Source organism: Cupressus sempervirens, chromosome 1 (genome assembly GCF_028749045.1).
Source record: "Cupressus sempervirens isolate cs-2001-9-10 chromosome 1, ASM2874904v1, whole genome shotgun sequence".
In the NCBI taxonomy this organism is placed as follows: domain Eukaryota; kingdom Viridiplantae; phylum Streptophyta; class Pinopsida; order Cupressales; family Cupressaceae; genus Cupressus; species Cupressus sempervirens.
Genome location: NC_143118.1, coordinates 632,016,876 through 632,035,470, shown reverse-complemented (window position 1 = coordinate 632,035,470; position 18,595 = coordinate 632,016,876). Strand labels below are relative to the sequence as shown.

The following is an 18,595-nucleotide window of genomic DNA, read 5'->3' as shown; positions in this document are numbered from 1 at the left end:
TCCCCATTTTAGATCAAATTATATCCACTTGCTAGATTAGCCCTCATCATCCAACCTTGTTTAACGTATGCGAAAAAGAGCTTTCAAACTTTATAATAAAAACACGAGCTTTTGTTGACAGAGAAAAAAGCTTACAGGTCAAATCAAACGCAGGTTAGGGTAGGACCATGGAAAGTGAACAAGATTGTCTTTAACAATTGTGAGCAATCTACAATTATATGATTATGGATTGTATGAATAAGTGTCAAATCTGTTGAGTCAATTGAAAGCCGTAAAGCTCAACTAGGCCCAAATATACCAGACATTTATGAGGTGCAGAATTATTCAAGAGAGATTGAAGTGCATGAACAGAGTTGGGTACTTTGTTCATTTGGTAATTCATCGGTTGTTCTTTATCATATCACTGTATTTAGGTGGTTCATTTAAATTTTCCATTATGTTAAGGGGGTTCATTTGAAATTATAATATTTTTTTATTTTAATAAAGTTCACTTATAATTATGATTTTTGATGACTAGTTAAAAAATAAGTAGAAATGCAATATCATCATTCAACCATCTTTAAATAATTTGAAACATTCTACAATTAAAACAATATATTAATGAATAATGATGATGATGTGAATGTATTAACAACAATTCTTAATTTTACCTTTGTCTTACTTTTAACAGTCATTTATATGTAAAAATAATTTCACAATTCTAGATATATTTAAAATATCTTTGCTAATATAATATGGACTGTAGTTAATAGACATCATTGAGTGACTTAATTGGTGACTATGAAAGATTGATTTGTTCTGACCTAAAATCATTGAGTATGATATTTAAAAAAAATGAAAAATGTCACTATAAAAGATTGATTTGTTCTGACCTGAAAAATCATTGAGTATGATATTTAAAAAAAAATTAAAATTAAAATTTATAGAACAATATAATGTATAGTTCTAAAAAAATAAAGAGAATCTTATCACTTTCTTTTAAAATAAAAGAACATTGTGACGTGTAGATTCATTAACAAATTGTAGAATCTTATCATTTGAACTTTGTTAAGTGCAGATTTAAAGTAAGGAGCATTTTAAAAGGACTTAAAATTATTTTACAATGATAGGATAGTAGGAATAATTAAAGGGACAATGGCAAAACTAATACAAATAGAAAATAAAGAACAAACTCAATAAGACAACCAATTTTCACTGTGAAGTATATGATTGATAAATGACATTTGTGATATATTTTTTTAAATCAAAATTGATGTGCAAATATTTTTGTATAAATAATAATTTTACAAAATATTTTGCACATAGAAAAACACACAAAATATCAAATTACAATGAATAAAATGAAAGTAAGATTATAAAATATAAAAGACAATACAATTGAACTGATCCAAATATAATATATTGATATTATTTTGATTCTAAATTATTAAATAACAAATTGTTATACAAGATTTTTAATCTTTAAAAAAGAATTAAAAAATAATAATTTAAAACTATCTTTAATTATCAAATAACATTCACTTTTATTCGGATTGTACTGACAATGCTGATCTGATGCTGATGTGGTAAGTTTGTTGTGGGTGTCCGTGAAGACTGATTTATAAAAGAACAGTACCTTTATTTTAGCACATTATTTTATACAAACATACACTTCTATTCTTTTTATACTTTTATACATTCTTATTTCAATTATTAAAACCAAATACTTATTTTATTCTCTACTCAATGCTCCAACTATCTCAATTGATCAAATCACGCGTATTTGAGATCAAATCATTTCTACTTGTTGGATTAGACTTAATGTTTTTTAAAACCCTATGTTGATTTATGGGAAAAAGAGTTTATTCTCCCGGTCAAACTTTATCATAAACAAGGTTTAAATAACTGTAAGCATTGCAGAATAATATGATATGATGTGAATTGTAAGAAAGAAGTATCAGATCTGTTGAATCAATTGGTAGTCGTATAGGTCAAGTAGGTCCAAATAACCCAGACAATATGAGATTCAGATTCATTCATTAGAAACTGTAGTACATGTACAGAGTAGGGTACATTGTACATCTAATTAGTAATTTGCTGCTCTTTTTCATGTTGGTTTTTCCTTTTTTAAGGAGTTTAGAGAGCAAGTTTTAATATGTTTAGACGGTGTATCATATGCTATTTTTTTTTATAATAAAATTTGTTTATTATTATGATTTCAGATAAGTTACATAAAATAATTTTTTGAAATAAAATGAAATCTTTTATAACTTAAATAAATAAAAAATAATATAATGATATAAATGTATTAATAATTTGCTTTCAAATTTCATTTAGCAGTCATTTATACATTAAATTGATTGGCATACTAAAATATCTTTACTAATATGTTAAGTATTGCAAATTCTCAATTCATAACAATAAAATTGTAATGACAAAACAAGATTTTATCTTATACATTGTCACTATTAAAGTTTATTCTGATATAGAATAATTAAATGTTTCATTTTATGAAAATAAAAGATTTTTTGGTAATAACTTTATATTATATTTTAATAAAGTAGCTTTCTTAAAAATAAAAGAGTTTTGGAAAGAATTAGATTTGTTCAAGAAAGATTGATGTGCATAATCTTATCACTTTCTTTAAACATAATAAAACTTTGTGAGATGCAGATTCCTTCAAGAGATTGAAGTGCATAATATTATCACTTTGGCTGAAGCTAATAGAACTATGTTGAGTACATATTCATTCAATATAGACTAAAATGATTTGTGGATTATGTAATGTATTGTTTGTCATGATGTAAATTTTATTTTGAACAAGTTGAAAGGACACTTTTTAAGTTTTGATCATTATATAATAAGACAGGTTTATAGTTATGTCAAAAATGGAGCAGGAAAGGTGATGGTAGCTTAATTGGATTCCCTACAAGAGCCAACCAAGCCAAGGTTGCAGAGGTTATGAAATTGACATAGTCAGGCAAGCTCTGATATTGACATCTCACACATGCCACCTTGATCGGAGTTATATGCATTATGGTATTTGCAGTTCCTTTTGGTCTTATAATTAATTCTAGTTTTTAGCGAAGTAAGCGTCTGCTTCCTCTTGTCCTACAAACCTCTCCAGAATAATTCACTGTAAATGGAGTCAACTCTTCGATTTTTACAAAGCAAGAGTTTGAGACAAATAACATTCTTTGCAGAGGTTATTTAAGAGATGAAAGAAAGTTAGGTTATATTCATGATTTTTAGTGAATCATTGGAATTTCTTGGGAGATTGTCCATTTCAGTATTATCTTTAATTTGAGGGTGTTTAATTATGGCATTTCTTCCATAGTTAAATCTATTATACTAGCAACTTCATTTAGAAAACATTCACTAAGTGTTGTGTCTTATAAATCATTGATTAGAAATCCCTTTAATTTCTTCAATTGGTAAGTACGAGATCTTTTCCACATTAAGTCAAATTGTGATATTGCAAGTAGGATTCAACTATGTAGTTTTTGAGTCAAACTCATTGACCCATGTTTTTTGAGTTGTGGTTCACACAAACTCATCTCTCATGAGAATGAATGGGACACTTAACAGTCATTGGACCTAGATGATGCTTACATAGGTAAAGCACTGGAACCTGGAGGTCACCCATCCCAATTTTACCTCCAGCTTGAGCATGCTTTAACTTTAAAAGTTTTATCTATAGTTAAACCCACTCTACTTGCAACCCCATTTGTAAAAAATTCACAAAGTGTTCTGCCTTATGAATCATTCATTAGAAAGCCCCTTATGTTTTTTCTTTTGATAAGTGAGATATATTTTCTACATTAAGAAAAAATGTGATATTACTATCAGGATTCAACCAATGTTGTTTTTTAGTCAAATTCATTGATCTGTGTTTGATGAGTAGTGATTCACAGAAGTCCATCTCTCACAAGAATGAATAGAACACTCAACATTCATTGGATCTAGGCAATGCTCATAGAGGTGAAGTATTGAGACTTTTTGAGAGGTCATTCATCCCAATACTACTCCAGCTTGAGCACACTTCACTGTGGAATTTCATACATGGTTAAACATACTCTACTTGCGACCCCATTAACAAAATCTTCAGCAAGTGTTCTACCTTATGAATCATTCATTAGAAAGCTCATTTGAATTGATGAGTGGAAGATATTTTCTACATTAAGTCAAAGTTTGATATTATTATGAGGATTCCTGTATAATTGTTGAGCCAAATTCATTGATATATGTTTGATGAATAGTGATTCACAAAAATCCATCTTTTCTAGTCATTATACAGATTTCTTACACAACTTTAATAATGAAAATTTAACTTTTTATAATAAAAGAAAAATACTTTTAGATTTTGATTTGTTTAAATAATTCATCTAAAATTACATTGAAATTCATCTATATTATGATTTCAAATAAATCATATGAACAATCAAAGCATACAATATGTAGTTTAAGCCAAAATATCATCTTCCTTTCCAGAAGCTACCTCACTATTTTGAGGACCATCTTCAGAAGTGCTGCCACTGTTGTTAGTATAAGACAAGACACAAAGCACATAGCAGAAGAAGTTCCCAACACTGATAATACACAATAACCAATAGAACCAATTCAAATGGTCCTCATTGAGGTCATTGTGGGAAAGCCATCCTCCAAAGGAATGGGAGTGGGCATTATTTTTCCTGGTGGCCCAGTTGGTGAAGGAGACCAATAGAGAGCTCATGAAGTACCCCAATGAAACAGAAAAAGAATTGAGTGCTACTGACATGGATCTCATCTGTGGGGGGGACTGACTGTAGAAGAACTCAACTAAACCAACCCTGGTTAAGAACTCTGCCAAAGCGGACAAGAAAAACTGAGGTAGAAGGTAAGTTATGGGCATCTTGGTTACCCTGGTTCTGCGGTTGGTTTCCACAATGGCAGCCACTGCCATGGAAGCAGCGGAGAGGATTAAACCAAAGCCTGTTCTGTGTAGAGTTGGAATTCCTGCTGGATGTCCAGTGAAGTGCCTGGCAAAGGGGATGATGTAGAGATCATAGAAGGGTACCAAGAATATCAGTACCACAAGTGGGATTGCCCCAAGAGAAGCAGGAGGCACTTTGAAGTCTTTTGTAAGGTTTGTTTGCATTGTGCTTCCCTGCTGGACTGAGAATGTTTGCAGCTGTGCAATTGCACAGTTCATCACTATGGTGCTACCAAAGATTGGCAGGATTCTTAAAAAGGCTCTGCTTTCTTCAACTTGGTCTATGCTGCAGCTGTGCCATGGATTAGAATCACCGTTGATGGTGAATGCTGCTTTATTCAGAAATCTGTATAACAGTATAAAAATATATATCAATTAGATTGTTTTACCAATGATATTTCTGAATATTACTTTGTTCAGAAATCTGTCATAACAGAAATGAGTCTATTATACTAAACAATACATCCATTAGATCGTTTTGGCAATTAAAAAACGATGTTTCTAATGTTGAGAAGCATTTTTTAAAAAGTGGGATATAATGATATGTGTAGATTCTCAAATCATATTAATAAAGTTGTAATGACAAAGTAGGATTTTATTTATATATTGCCACTGTCAAGGATTGTTTAGTTCTGATCTGGGACAATTTTATGCCATGTTTTAAGAAAGCAAGAAAGAATCTTTATGACCTTCTTTAAAAATAACAGACCTTTAGAACTGATTGTTGTTAACCGTTGCATTTTTTTTTGAATGAGTTGGATATATATTTATTCTTACCTGAGCTTGCTTGATTGTTGTTGTGGGAATCCTGTCCTCTTTTCTTCTTCTGTTAATTGACTCTTTCGATTCCGGAAGGCCGCTGCCAACACCTGAAAATGATATTAAAAGGAAACTTCGGATTTATACATCACGCAAAAATACACAAAAATATATGGATCTAATCTGACTGTTTGGTGACATTGCACAGAATCTAAAGGCCCATCTTCACAGAGATGTTCTTAGCATTGGTCAACTGTTATTGAGAGTTGCATGGCTCAAAACCAAGTCAACCTTTGAATATCTAATTCAGTGATCAGATTATGTCACTTGATATTTGGAGATTCATGTTCAATTTAGCTAGTTCATTTCCTTCAACCTAGATATCTATTGATATCTATTTTTTATATGTTATATATAGGGATGGATGGATTGAATGACATGATATGTACTGTTACATTCAATATATAACATTCATATGCATATATTAACAAAATAAATTAATTAGTATTTTGGAGGGTTGATTTCTTAGATTAACTTCTAGATATCCATTGCTTTTACACAGCACTCAGATATATACTAGATATTCATTTCTTTTACACAGCACTCAGATATATACTAGATATCCATTGTATAGAGACACGCGTCTATGAGAGTCGATCTCTGAAGGTAACACTATATAACTGAATTTAAATGAAGATAGTTGATTTGAAACTTGAAAGTTCACTAATACCTTTGACTTTATAATACAACAACCAATCTAGACATGCGAATGCTACTTACTCAATCATAATACAACCTACTCTTCAATTTCTTTTATCTCTTTAACTTGTCTTAGTTCAAGGAATCTCGGTATTTTTATTTTTAAAACTTTTCAATAAGTATATATTACATGAATTGTGAACTACTTTCATCATGAAAACAAACTATCAAATTTATTCTCTTCGATTAACAACTAAAACAAAAAAAACCAGCCTGCAAATTGGCAATTAACTTGTAAGCAAAAAGACATTTTCTCAAAAATATTTGCTGTCAACTGATGTGGGCCGTCTCAAAGATCTCACATAAAAACATAAACTCGCTTATTCCTACATAAACCTAACGAACCCACCTGAAGAATTCGTGTAAGTGGGCTGCCATTGGGAATCTTGTTTCTGTAAAGAGTGCTCCCTGAGATGAGAGCAAGGAAGGATATGACCATGGCAGAAGCAGAAATCCCGAAACCCCAAAAGCGGCCCACATTGTCTTGTACCCACACCAACAAAGTTAGTGCAACAACAGAACCCAAACATATGCCAAAATATGCCCAATTGAAGAAATTAAACAACATCTTCTTCTGCTGTGGAATTCTCTGATCGAACTGATCTGCTCCGTGAGCCAGAAAGTTAGACTTGATGAATCCACTTCCAAGGGCAATTAGATAAAGAGACAAAAACATAACACCCTTCTGTACACCATCTGCTTCCTTGCATTTGTTCGTGATTGAGTCCATTGAACATCTCGGTGGTTTCAAGGAAGGGAAATATGCCTGTGCTGTCAACAAGAAGTACCCCTGAAAACTCATCCATAGACAAAGTTTATAGTTAAGTTGTAATGTGATCTGATGGCTGAATGAAACAATTCATTGCAACTTTTCTAGAATCAACCTGCCTGGTATGAACTTTAATTTACCCAATATTTTGGGTCTCTGAACATCAGAAAACTTAAATTCTACCAGACAGCTGATCAGGGAAACTCTAAAGTGAACTACAAACTACCAAGAATAAGTGAAATCAGGGAAAATAGATGAGTACCATCATTTCCACAAAGGAGAAGATGGACATGGTTTTGAAACGAGAGAGAAAGGAGTCAGAGAGTAAACCCCCTGGTAGTGACAACAGGTTGGCAGTGCCCACAAAGTTGGTGACTGCATTTGCTGACTCTGAAACTGAGAAATGCATATCACTGTAGAGATATCTTATCAGATTGTTCTGCACTGCTATCAAGGCCATGGCATCGAACCCTTGTGCCACTGAAAAAAAACACATTTCAGGTTGATAAATTATACAATGTTAAAATATATAATTATCATACATCTATTATGAATCAACATGATCACGGAGCATTAAATGTTTACCTTAAATTTTGATTGAAAAATATATAGTAAAATGTAAACGTTGTTATTTATGTATTATAAATTAAGTCACATCTTTATGATTATGGATTATTGAGTGTGATAGATACAGAGTTGAAATCAGAAGCTATTATGCATCTGTCATGATTCCACACTCTCCTCTTTTAGATCATTGATTACTGAATATGATTCAGATACCTAAAGCTATCATGCATCTACTATGAGTGCAAGATTCATTTCTGCACTTTCATCTTCTTCATCATAGATCATTGTGTGTGATTCAAACATAATTTAAATATATGCATAATTTAAACCAAAAACTATAGCGCATCTATTAGAAAACAGCACTTTCTTTTTAATTATAGACTATTAAGTGTCATTCAAAACATCAATTGAAATATACAAAAGGTTAAAGACAAAAACTAACATATATCTATTAATAAGCAACACTCTTCTTTTTCATCATAACAGTGCGATTCCAAAATTCAATTGAAATATATACACAGTTAAAACCTAAAGCATCATACAATTATAATGAATGAATAATACAAAGAAAGGAAACAGCAACCTTAAAAACTTTCTTCTTTGCAATTATTGATCACTAAACATGATTCAAAATGTTAATTGAAAAACACACAATTGAAACTAACTACTAACATGTATGTATGGACCTTAATACTTTCTTTGTTTATCAGCTGAACATTGAATGTGATTCAAAAAGTTAACTGAGAAAACCCAATTAAAAGCAAAAGCTATTATAAATCTAAATCAAATTTACCAAGAATGAAAGCAGCGGCCTTAACACCACCCAATTTTTCGGAAATGCATGGCTTTCCCTTCCAGTCCACAAAATCGAGCTTACCAGCATGCCCAGAAACCTCTTCTTTTGTGAAAACCATGTTGTTTCCCTCATGCCATCCATTTTCTTCCTCTGCCATTGACTCCAATGACCAAGTTTTCTTCCTGCCAAAGCTTTCTTAGATTGCAATAAATACTGTGAAAATGGACAATCTTCTCTTGTGGATGACAATCTGATTTCCAGTTCAGCGATTTAAGTGATTCTTGAAATCAAGGGTGCACTCCACGCCAGCCCCATGATTGATTTTTGAAGAATTTTTCATATTTTAATAATCCACTTTTAGTGGGCCACTTATTGTAATGCATGCTGAAAAATTCTCTATCTTCCTAATTCCATTTATTGTACTTTAGCAAGTGGTATAGTGTAAAGGCACGAGCTTGAATTGTTAAGAATTGTACTGAAGTTTGTTCAAACCATATTCTTTAAATATTCTTTTTCCTTTACATTTTCTACATAAAGTTGCATCTGTCATTTCATTTTCCCCACTTCACCATCTACCAGTAAACTTCTTTCTACTTTTGTCTTCTCTAATTTTTTAAATTTGTAATTCAAACATAAAAAGAAAAACCGATATTTTAGAGACTAAGAACACCCGGTGCATATTAAATGCAAAAAAAAAAATTCTCACTAACATCGATACTCCTTTATTCTAAAAGGATGCATGTCTGTGTCCTTTAACAACAAAGAAGATTCCTGACACTTCATGGCTGTGGCATCTTTTCGTAAAGATAATTCTGCAACATGGTGGAGATATTTTAGGGTTTAAGTACGGGTTTATGGGTGTGAACAAGGAGAAAGTTTGTACACCTCACATACGAAGGTAATTTAATTATAAATTGATTAGTTAACAATTTTTTTGAATTAGCTTTGGATTGTAATTTGTTGAAGAATTACGGGCTTGGAATACAAAACCTAAGGATAATAAAGATGGATTTATTTTATTTTAAATTAAAATTCAATTATGAAATGAAGTTGGTAAAGTTCTTCTAAACATGCATATAGGAATGTTATGAAATAAATATACCCACTCTAATTTGTTGGATTAAATAGATGTAAGCATTTAAAGGAACGTTAATGAAATATATGCACTTTTTTAATTATTTGGATTAAAGAGTTGTAATAAATTGGAGGAGAGGAAATGAATATATAGCTATTGTAAGACATTTGAATTTATAGAAGATAATACTATATGGTAAGTATATAAGGACAAACAATATGTGATAGTGAAGAGATTTGTACCACTAATAGATCCTTCTATGAAAGGAAAATATATATCATTCTGAGATTGTAAAGTGAGATACTCTACTTCTATTAACATTCTATGTATTTGACGAACTATAATATTGTCAATTTCTATGATATATTAAGTAAATCACATAATTGCCATGTCCTATCTTTGATATATTATATGTTCCATATGATGTTGATTAATGCATAATAAAACATTTCAATTGCATTAAATTTTGCAAGAAAAGGGAAGAGTGGGAAAAGGAATAAGTAAATAGAGGGAAGGAGATAACATGATAGACACATTTTCTTCTCTTTCTTGTTGTGGTAACAAAATCCATGAGGAATTACTGTCTATTTAAAAATGGGTAAAAATGCAAAAGAGAAAAATAATATTTCATTTAGAAATATATTTTTTGAGAAGTCAAGAGAAGGAGGTGGGGTGGCAGGGCATTAGGAAGAGAGATGGTAGATAAGGGGAGGAAGGGAGGGACAGAGAGAGGAGGGAAGATAAAATAAGAGAATGGGGAGAGAGGAGAATAGGATAAAGGGAGGGAGGGAGGAAGGGAGGGAGGGAGATAAGGAGGGAGGGAGGGAAGGAGAGGGGAGATATAGAGGGTGGGAGAGGGAGGGGAGATATAGAGGGGGGCGGGGGGGGGGGGGGGGGGGGGGGGGGGGGGGTGGGGAGAGAGAGAGAGAGAGAGAGAGTTCATTTATTTGTGTGTGTGTGTGTGTGTGTGTGTGTGTGTGTGTGCGTGTGTGTGTGTGTATAAAGCTATAGATTTGCATATATTATATACATAAATTTATACATATCTATAGTATATTCTCAATTTAGAAGCATATATTTTTATATCTTCCAACCCATATGGGTTATAAAGAATTTATAAACGTATTTTTTTCTTTTCAAAACTCAAGTGAGTTATGAAGAATTTGAAATCTACTTTTTTTTCAAAACCCAAATGGGTTATTTCACACATCAAAAGTCTATGAGTTTAGGTTTAGTGAGAGGTTTGGAAAATGATTTCAAGGCTTGCATACCCATTTTCTAGTGCAAGTAAATTGTGCATGATCCTACCATTTCTCTCAGTTTTTAGAAATTGATCATTAGTTGGATGCACTTATGTGTTTTATTCATGTATGAGTCATTTTACAATAAGTTGTAATCATATGGTATGTTTTTGCATCACTTGTGCATTGTTCTCTCATTGGTCAATTAGAGTTAACATTGGTCAACAAGTAATCAAAGTTGCATTTTGGGTGTGTGATGTAATAAGGTTGATATTGGCATGTTTTGAAGCCAATTAGATATGTTTGTATGGGTCATATGTTAGTTGGAAAGTAAGCTGTCAATAAAGATGAAACTTTTGCATTTTTGCATAAGATGAAGAGTCTTTTGGATTTGTAGGCATGTTGATGCATGTGGGGAGTTCTTAAGGCATTTCCAAAATTGCTACTACTACAAAAGTTAATGAAAATTGGCAAGTTTTTGGTGAGAAATTTCTTGATTGTGATTACCAGTAAGTAGCAATTCCTTTGAGATTTCTAATTTTCTCCAAATAAGTATATCTACAAATGCACTAAGGATGAGGTACATGTTATTACTTTCATTTGGTGCACTTTTATAGATTTTGATAGTTGAATTGGTGGGTCTAAATATTTTTTTTTTGTAGTAGCGTGTTTTGGCCTAAACCCAGGATTTTCAATTTAAATGGCATATTCCTCTTAATCTCACTAGTGAAATATTTTATCTTGTTCAAAATGAGGGGTATGCATGTGTATCATAGAATTTCCTTGTTATTTTGCTTGCCACTCACCACACCTTTGCAACATGCAATGATGTTATGGTTAGGCTTATGTATCTAACTAACCAGGAAAGAATAACAACACATAGCAGTAAGGGTTAATGAAGTGTTTTAAGATATTGAAAGGTGGAAGATAGATAATTAGGGTTTCCTTGAAGTGTTGGTAAAGTTACTTTGATCTGGTTGTCATTAGAACATTGAATTTTGTGAAGCCTTAGTTGAGTTGGCTTAAAACCCTCATTAATTGAGAAAATTGGGGCTTTTGGCATTAGAAGTAACTTGAGAATTTAAAATTTTGGAATTTTATAGAGTTTCCAAATGGGTATCTACATATCTATTCCTTTTGGAAGGTTTTTTGGAGATAATTGAAGTAATTTTCCAAAAATCGTGATTAGAGGCTTAATTCTACTAGGTCTATTTTTTAATACAAACTTATAATGTTGGGAATGGTTGGAAAAATGTTAAAAGAGATGAATAATGCCTCTTTAATACCTCTTGGATGCCTTGTAATCATAGTTTTGAAAATATTCTAAGGGGTTCTTATGATAGTTTAAGAAAGGTAAGTCTAGTCAAATTGGAGTTAGGTGGGTTGTGGATATGGGAGTATGAACAAGGGGTTGGAGATGGATTGTGAAATTGAACATCACCTATTACCTTGCTCCCTGCCCCATATTGTGGAGTAGATTTTCCTTGCACCTCACCTAGACTACTTTGGACTTTACCTAGTCCTAGTTCAACCTTACTTGCATCAAATTGGTATCAGAGTCATACCGGGTCATTTGTGATTAGTTTGTCAAATTGGAAGGACAATATGCCTCCTAAAGGGTTAAGTAGTTTGAGAAGGTGGCTGAATAGATGGAGAAAAGTATGGGGAAAAAATGGGAAGAGAAGTGGAAAAAGATGATAGCCAAGATGAAGGCCAAAGAAAACAATTCAAAGAGTGAAGAAGAAGAGGAATAAGAAGATAAAGAAGAGGGTGGAGAGGATCAAGAAGAGGTAGAAGAGAAGGATCAAGGACCTATTGATCCAAGGGATAAGGTTGAAGATGAGGCTAGACAACAAAAAACAAGCTTTTCTTCATGCAATAAAGGATTCAACAAGAGAGAACTTCAAGGTTGAAATACATCCTTTTAGTGGTGAAATGGATGGCGAAGTGTTGACTAATTGGATAGAAGCAATGGACACCTATTTTGATTTGAATGCTATGGAAAAAGACAAGAAGGTAAAATATGCAAGGACCAAGATCAAGAGATCTGTCATCATTCAATGGAATTATACATAGAATGAAAGAGAGAGGAATGGTAAGAAACCGTGATTCATCTATGAGAAAGTTCATGCCAATAGATTTTGAAGTGTAGATGATTAGAAATTTTTGTAATAATAGGAAGAGAGATGAAGATGTTTCCACCTATACTAAGGAGTTACATAAGTTTAGTGTTAGGGTACACCATAGTGAAGACCAAAAGGAGCTAGTAGCCAGGAATGTGAATGGCGCGAAACACAATATTTAAGATGAAATTAGTTTACTACTACTTAAGATAGCAGATGCGTCTTTTCAACTAGCCATCAAGGTTGAGGAGAAGCTCAAAAGAAAGGGTGATCATAGCAATAGAGGCAAAGGATGTAGGAACATTAGTAGGGTTAGTGGTAACTTTGGCTAAGGATAGAGCAATAGAAATGAAGAGAATCAAAGTAGTGAGTTTAGGGGTAAGCATAGTAGTAGAGGTTGACATAATTATATTTATTCATATAGTTTATATATTATAAAAAATATGTATCTCAAACATGATTAGTTAAATTGGTTTGGTCTTATGGGACCTTTTTTTGTGGAGGCTAGTTCTATATTACATTTTTTTCACCAAGATTTCTGTGACCCACATTACAAAACAAAATCTAAATGTATTAAATTAACATGATTATTAATTTTTTACTAGATTTTAACTTCTACCCAATATTTGCAAGTAATTTGTTAGTTGATATATTAATATAACTATACTATTTTAAGAAGAATATACTTTAGTCAATTCATTAATTACTAATAACCATTGTGACATCTTGCAATTCAATTAACACAAAAAAAAAAAAATATAAATCAATCCAAATGTGTACAATATTTACAAATTAATAAAATTCAATCTAAAGTTAAGTTGTTATCGGTTAATTGAATGAATATAAATACTCACAATAACATTTTAAAATTATTAAATCAAGCTATTATTATCAGCTCTATGAATAAAAGCAATTAATTGCAATTATTATAGTACTCTTAATGTTCCTTAAACATTACTTAAATAATTTCTAATCTATCAAAATTAAAATTTTGTTGAAGAAAACAAGACAATAATTATATTTTTAAATAAACTTAAAATTTTAAGTGAAAGTACACCCACTATGTGGCATGACACTTGTTTAAGAATGATTTCTACTAGTGATGAGGTTTGATCTATACCATCAAATTTCTATGCACTGTTAAATTTTAAAATAAGTAAAACCTAATAAAGAATTAAAATTTTGAATCTATGAAATCAACCCCAATTGGAATTGTGGGTTGATAAATAGTTGTGATCATTAAAAAAGATTTTAAAAAATTGCACCAAATACTACAATATAAAATATCTCCTACTTCAAATAAGTTGTATAACATCATAACAACAACACAACACAATCAATGACCAAAATTCATAGACTAGATCAAAAGAAGTTCATTTTTCACTGTTCTAAGAAGATAAATAGATTATTGAAATCATAAATACTTTTAAATTATTTATCAAATTAAAATATTGTGAAATTTTCTTTTTAATTGAATAAAGCAAAACAACAATTAAATGATTGTCAAAATAAATTTAAGAAAATAGTTCAAGAGGTCAAACAACACTGATCATATAGAATAAAAAAATACTACTACATAAGCCATGACTATTACAAAAGCCATCAAATCTAATTCTAACCATTGCTGAAGCAATATATAAATATAAAATACAAAGTTACAGCTGAGATATCAAAAGTATCTAATAGTATAACAATTAAAAAGAGAATAATATCAGTAAAACTATTTTAAAAATTAAAAATCATAACAGTGAAATTGAAACAGCTGAAACTATCTGAATAATTGCCAGTCTTCAATTATTCTTAAATCTTTCTTACAATTAAAATACAAAAAAACTATTTTAATTTCAATCTTAATCACTAAAGTAAAACCTTCATTCTCTTACCACATCATTCTATCAATGAAATTTTTTGCCATTGGCTACAACACGCATGATATTTACACAGTCAAAAATTACTGTGTGAAACAAAAACAATGTTCATTATCATTACAAAATGGCCCAGAAATCTTAGTATACAAGCCCAGAAATCTAACTTTACAAGCCTGCGGAAAAGATTCTCATCACTGCAGTAATGTTATGTTTGAATGTTTGTTGTGATGGAAGATCTGCGACAATTTTCGTATCCACTGTCACAGCCATGCCATGCGTGAAAAAGAATCTGATAAGACGTTTCTATAGTGATATAATGATATATATGTAATATCTCCGCTTCTCTCAAGCGAGTGGTTGTGTGTCCTTCCTCATGCGAGAGCTTTTCTTTCAAAATCATTCTCATCTTGATTGCAATCTACTGTTTATCTAGTCTGTATAGGTCTATTGTGAGATTCTTTATTAAAATCTGTAAGAATATAGAATATTTATAATAGATTATAATAACTCACTTAGCATACATTTAAATCATAAATCTCTTTAGAATTTTTAAGGTCTATTGTGAGATTCTTTATTAAAATCTGTAAGAATATAGAATATTTATAATAGATTATAATAACTCACTTAGCATACATTTAAATCATAAATCTCTTTAGAATTTTTAATCTGGTGTGACACATTTTCTAGTATCATATTGGATGGAACAAGTCTTAAGAACCCTATTCTTAGTGACCGTCACCCTTAAATAAATAAGGAAAGAAAATAATTACACTTACAAAAATAGGTCAACTTTGACTATTTAAATTTTTTAGTCTAGTGGGTGCTGTCTACAGCTCATGGAACTCATAGACCTCTTGCCTAATCAAAAAAACTCTCACACACTAAAATATTAAAGTTTACATGGACTTTATGATGAAGAATTTATATGAGACATCTAGGTCAGGTGTTTCACTTTCATAACCTGAATAAGGCATGCATATGTTATGCTTTGTACATATTTAAAGGTTAATACAAGTTCTATTGCTAAATATAAATGATTAAACAATGTATACAATAAAAAATGGGTTTCTTTGCTCTATTACTTACTCCAAAATCTTATATAAATTATTTCCACTCTTCAAATTTCTATTGTCTATATATAATTTTTTTCTTCAGAATTCTTACACCTTTAGTTTTCTTATCCTTTCAAACTTTGGCCTTACTTCCTTAAATATTGTGGTCAAGTTCATTTTATTCTTTATGAGTCTCAAACATAAGGAAAGTTCTAAAAATTTGATCTCAAACTTATAGGAATAAGTAAGAGTACTTAAGAGGTGTTGAACATTTCAGTGTATCATATTTTGATAATAAGATAAACTTTCTAATATCTATCTACTAGCTCATAGAACCTCTAAGTAATTTGCCTTTGAAACAAGGTTTCTTGTAAATAAAAATATTCAGAAATAAATTTTTTGAAATGTTTACTTATTAAATAAAATATTTGTAAATTATTTATCTTTTTATTTTAATTTTTTAATTAAAACACATTTGCAAATATTTCTTCTTCATTCTATGATATATACACTTTCCCTTCAAAAGGTTGCATAATTCATAATCCCATTACAAATATGTATGGATGATAGTATGAATTTTTAAAAGAAAAAAATATTCTAGTGTAAGCTTCAATGATAGTTCCTCAATTCACTAGTACTTAAATACAATACCATTCATGAATTCTTGAGTTCTCATTCATTGTGATCATTGTACTTACCATTTAGACCTATTAGCTTCCAATTTGTATAATTCATAATCCATTGTACTTTCCCTTCAAAACGTTGCATAATTCATAATCCCATTACAAATATGTATGAACAATAGTACAAATTTTTAGAAGCAAAAAGTATTCTAGTAGAAACTTCAATGATAGTTCTTCAATTCACTAATACTTATACAGTACTATTTGTGAACTCTTGAGTTCTCATTAATGCTTGTTCATTGTACTTCCCATTTAGACCTATTAGCTTCCAATTTTTATGCTCTAATTGTTAACAATCAAGTATGCACGCCAAAGGAATATTTTGTTTAATATGTAAAATTTAGTCTATAGTTTCTCCTAGTTGGATCTTATGGATCCACCACTTTTAGGAAGTGGATTCCCCATTAAGGTCATTTTGGAAAACTCATTTGAAATTAAGGGATTAGTAAATACTTTTTCTTCTAGCATTTTCTATTAATAATTATGTAGCTTTCCTCTTCTTGAGACATATGTCATATTGCTTCTCTTGTGTACATTAATAGATCTTATGTAGCCTAGACCATTGCAAGTAGTGTAATCCTAGGGTATTACTTGTTGTATAAATATGAGTTTCAATCTCATTTTTTATGGTGTTTGGTTTGTTTCCATTGAAATTAGGTATAGACAATTTTTTTTAATGAGCTCACATCTTAGGGAGGCTTTTTAATTTTTGAACTATTGATGTATTTTTTGGTATTCACATTACTTGAGTAGAAGTAAATTGACTAGATTATAAGTTTTCATGCTACATTATTTTGTTGGCATAGTTGAATGAAATGCATACATTACCAAATCCCTTATATAAACCATCTATACTAACTTTAAGAAAACCCTATGTCTAGATATAGATGGAAGGTTGAATGTTAAGAGGAGAAAATTGAATTGGTTATTTTTTCATGTATCACCTCCTTTTCTTATTTATTTTACTAAACCATGTTGTCCTTCATTAAAATTGTCTTCCAATAAGTAAAATAAGACTAAATAGGTGAAAGTAGAACCTTGCCCACTTTCACATTTGTAACAGTCATCTAAGAGGATTATCAAAAAGTCAACTTACTTTTCTTAATCTCTTGAGGGTAAGTTTCATATATTAGATCTATGAAAACAACAGAAAGTTGCAAGAAAGCATCAATAATTTAAGAATCTATTATATCTAGCAAGTAGCATGATTAGAACACACCTTCATCTACCTTGTTCCCATAGAATCTCTAAATCTACCTTGTTCCCATAGACTCTCTCAATCTGATAGGACCCAATTCAATCCTCCATTTAAATTTAAAAATATTTTACTCATAACAAATTGAAATTTTGCCTCTCATTGTTAGTGTTGCTTCTCTATTGGTTTCTCTCTTCTGAGTCCCAAAGGTGTTGCTACTTGGTCGAATGATGCAAATTAGGAGTATTTGACTATATTGCACACTTCTGACTCTCTCTCTAATTATTCCTCTCAGGAATCACAAGCTGATGATGAAAATAAAACCCTTCCTACAAATCTCAATGATGTCCCTTTTGCTGACCAGGGAACTTGCTCTAGCCTATGGACCATTCATCTCCTTCTGCTCCATCTCTGCTACATGGTCTTGTTGACACTTCTGAGCTTTGTAGCACTCTAGCCATTGTGTTGTCAACTGTGTTAGGGGAGTTTCTTTCCTTGGGGATCCTATTAGTCAAACAAATTAGGAAGAACCTTTCTTCAAATTCTTTCTCACCTTCCTTTCTAAGATGAACTTTTTCCTAGCCTTTGTACTAGGCGTTATCTCTTTTGTTTCTTGGTATGTTGTTAACATGTTCGTGTTAGTTTCTTTTTTAAATCTTTTGACTTTGTCTATATAAACTAACACCTTTAGTTTTCCTACTTTTATTTATTCAAAACAAATTTAGATTTTCAAAATAAAATATTTACCAATCAAAGA

General features: G+C 31.0%; 1 protein-coding gene across 1 annotated transcript; it reads right to left on the bottom strand.

Annotated features, from left to right (window-relative positions):
• Positions 1 to 4,370: 4,370 nt before the first annotated feature.
• On the bottom strand, positions 4,371 to 8,845 carry LOC149579509 (protein NRT1/ PTR FAMILY 4.4-like). The gene is made up of 5 exons (XM_089833341.1): positions 8,599 to 8,845; positions 7,501 to 7,718; positions 6,819 to 7,259; positions 5,729 to 5,820; positions 4,371 to 5,297 (listed from the first exon to the last, which is right to left on the bottom strand). Exons 1-5 carry the CDS (start codon positions 8,756 to 8,758, stop codon positions 4,442 to 4,444), a joined length of 1,767 nt encoding a protein of 588 aa, XP_089689467.1. The 5' UTR covers positions 8,759 to 8,845; the 3' UTR covers positions 4,371 to 4,441.
• Between the last annotated feature and the right edge of the window lie 9,750 nt (positions 8,846 to 18,595).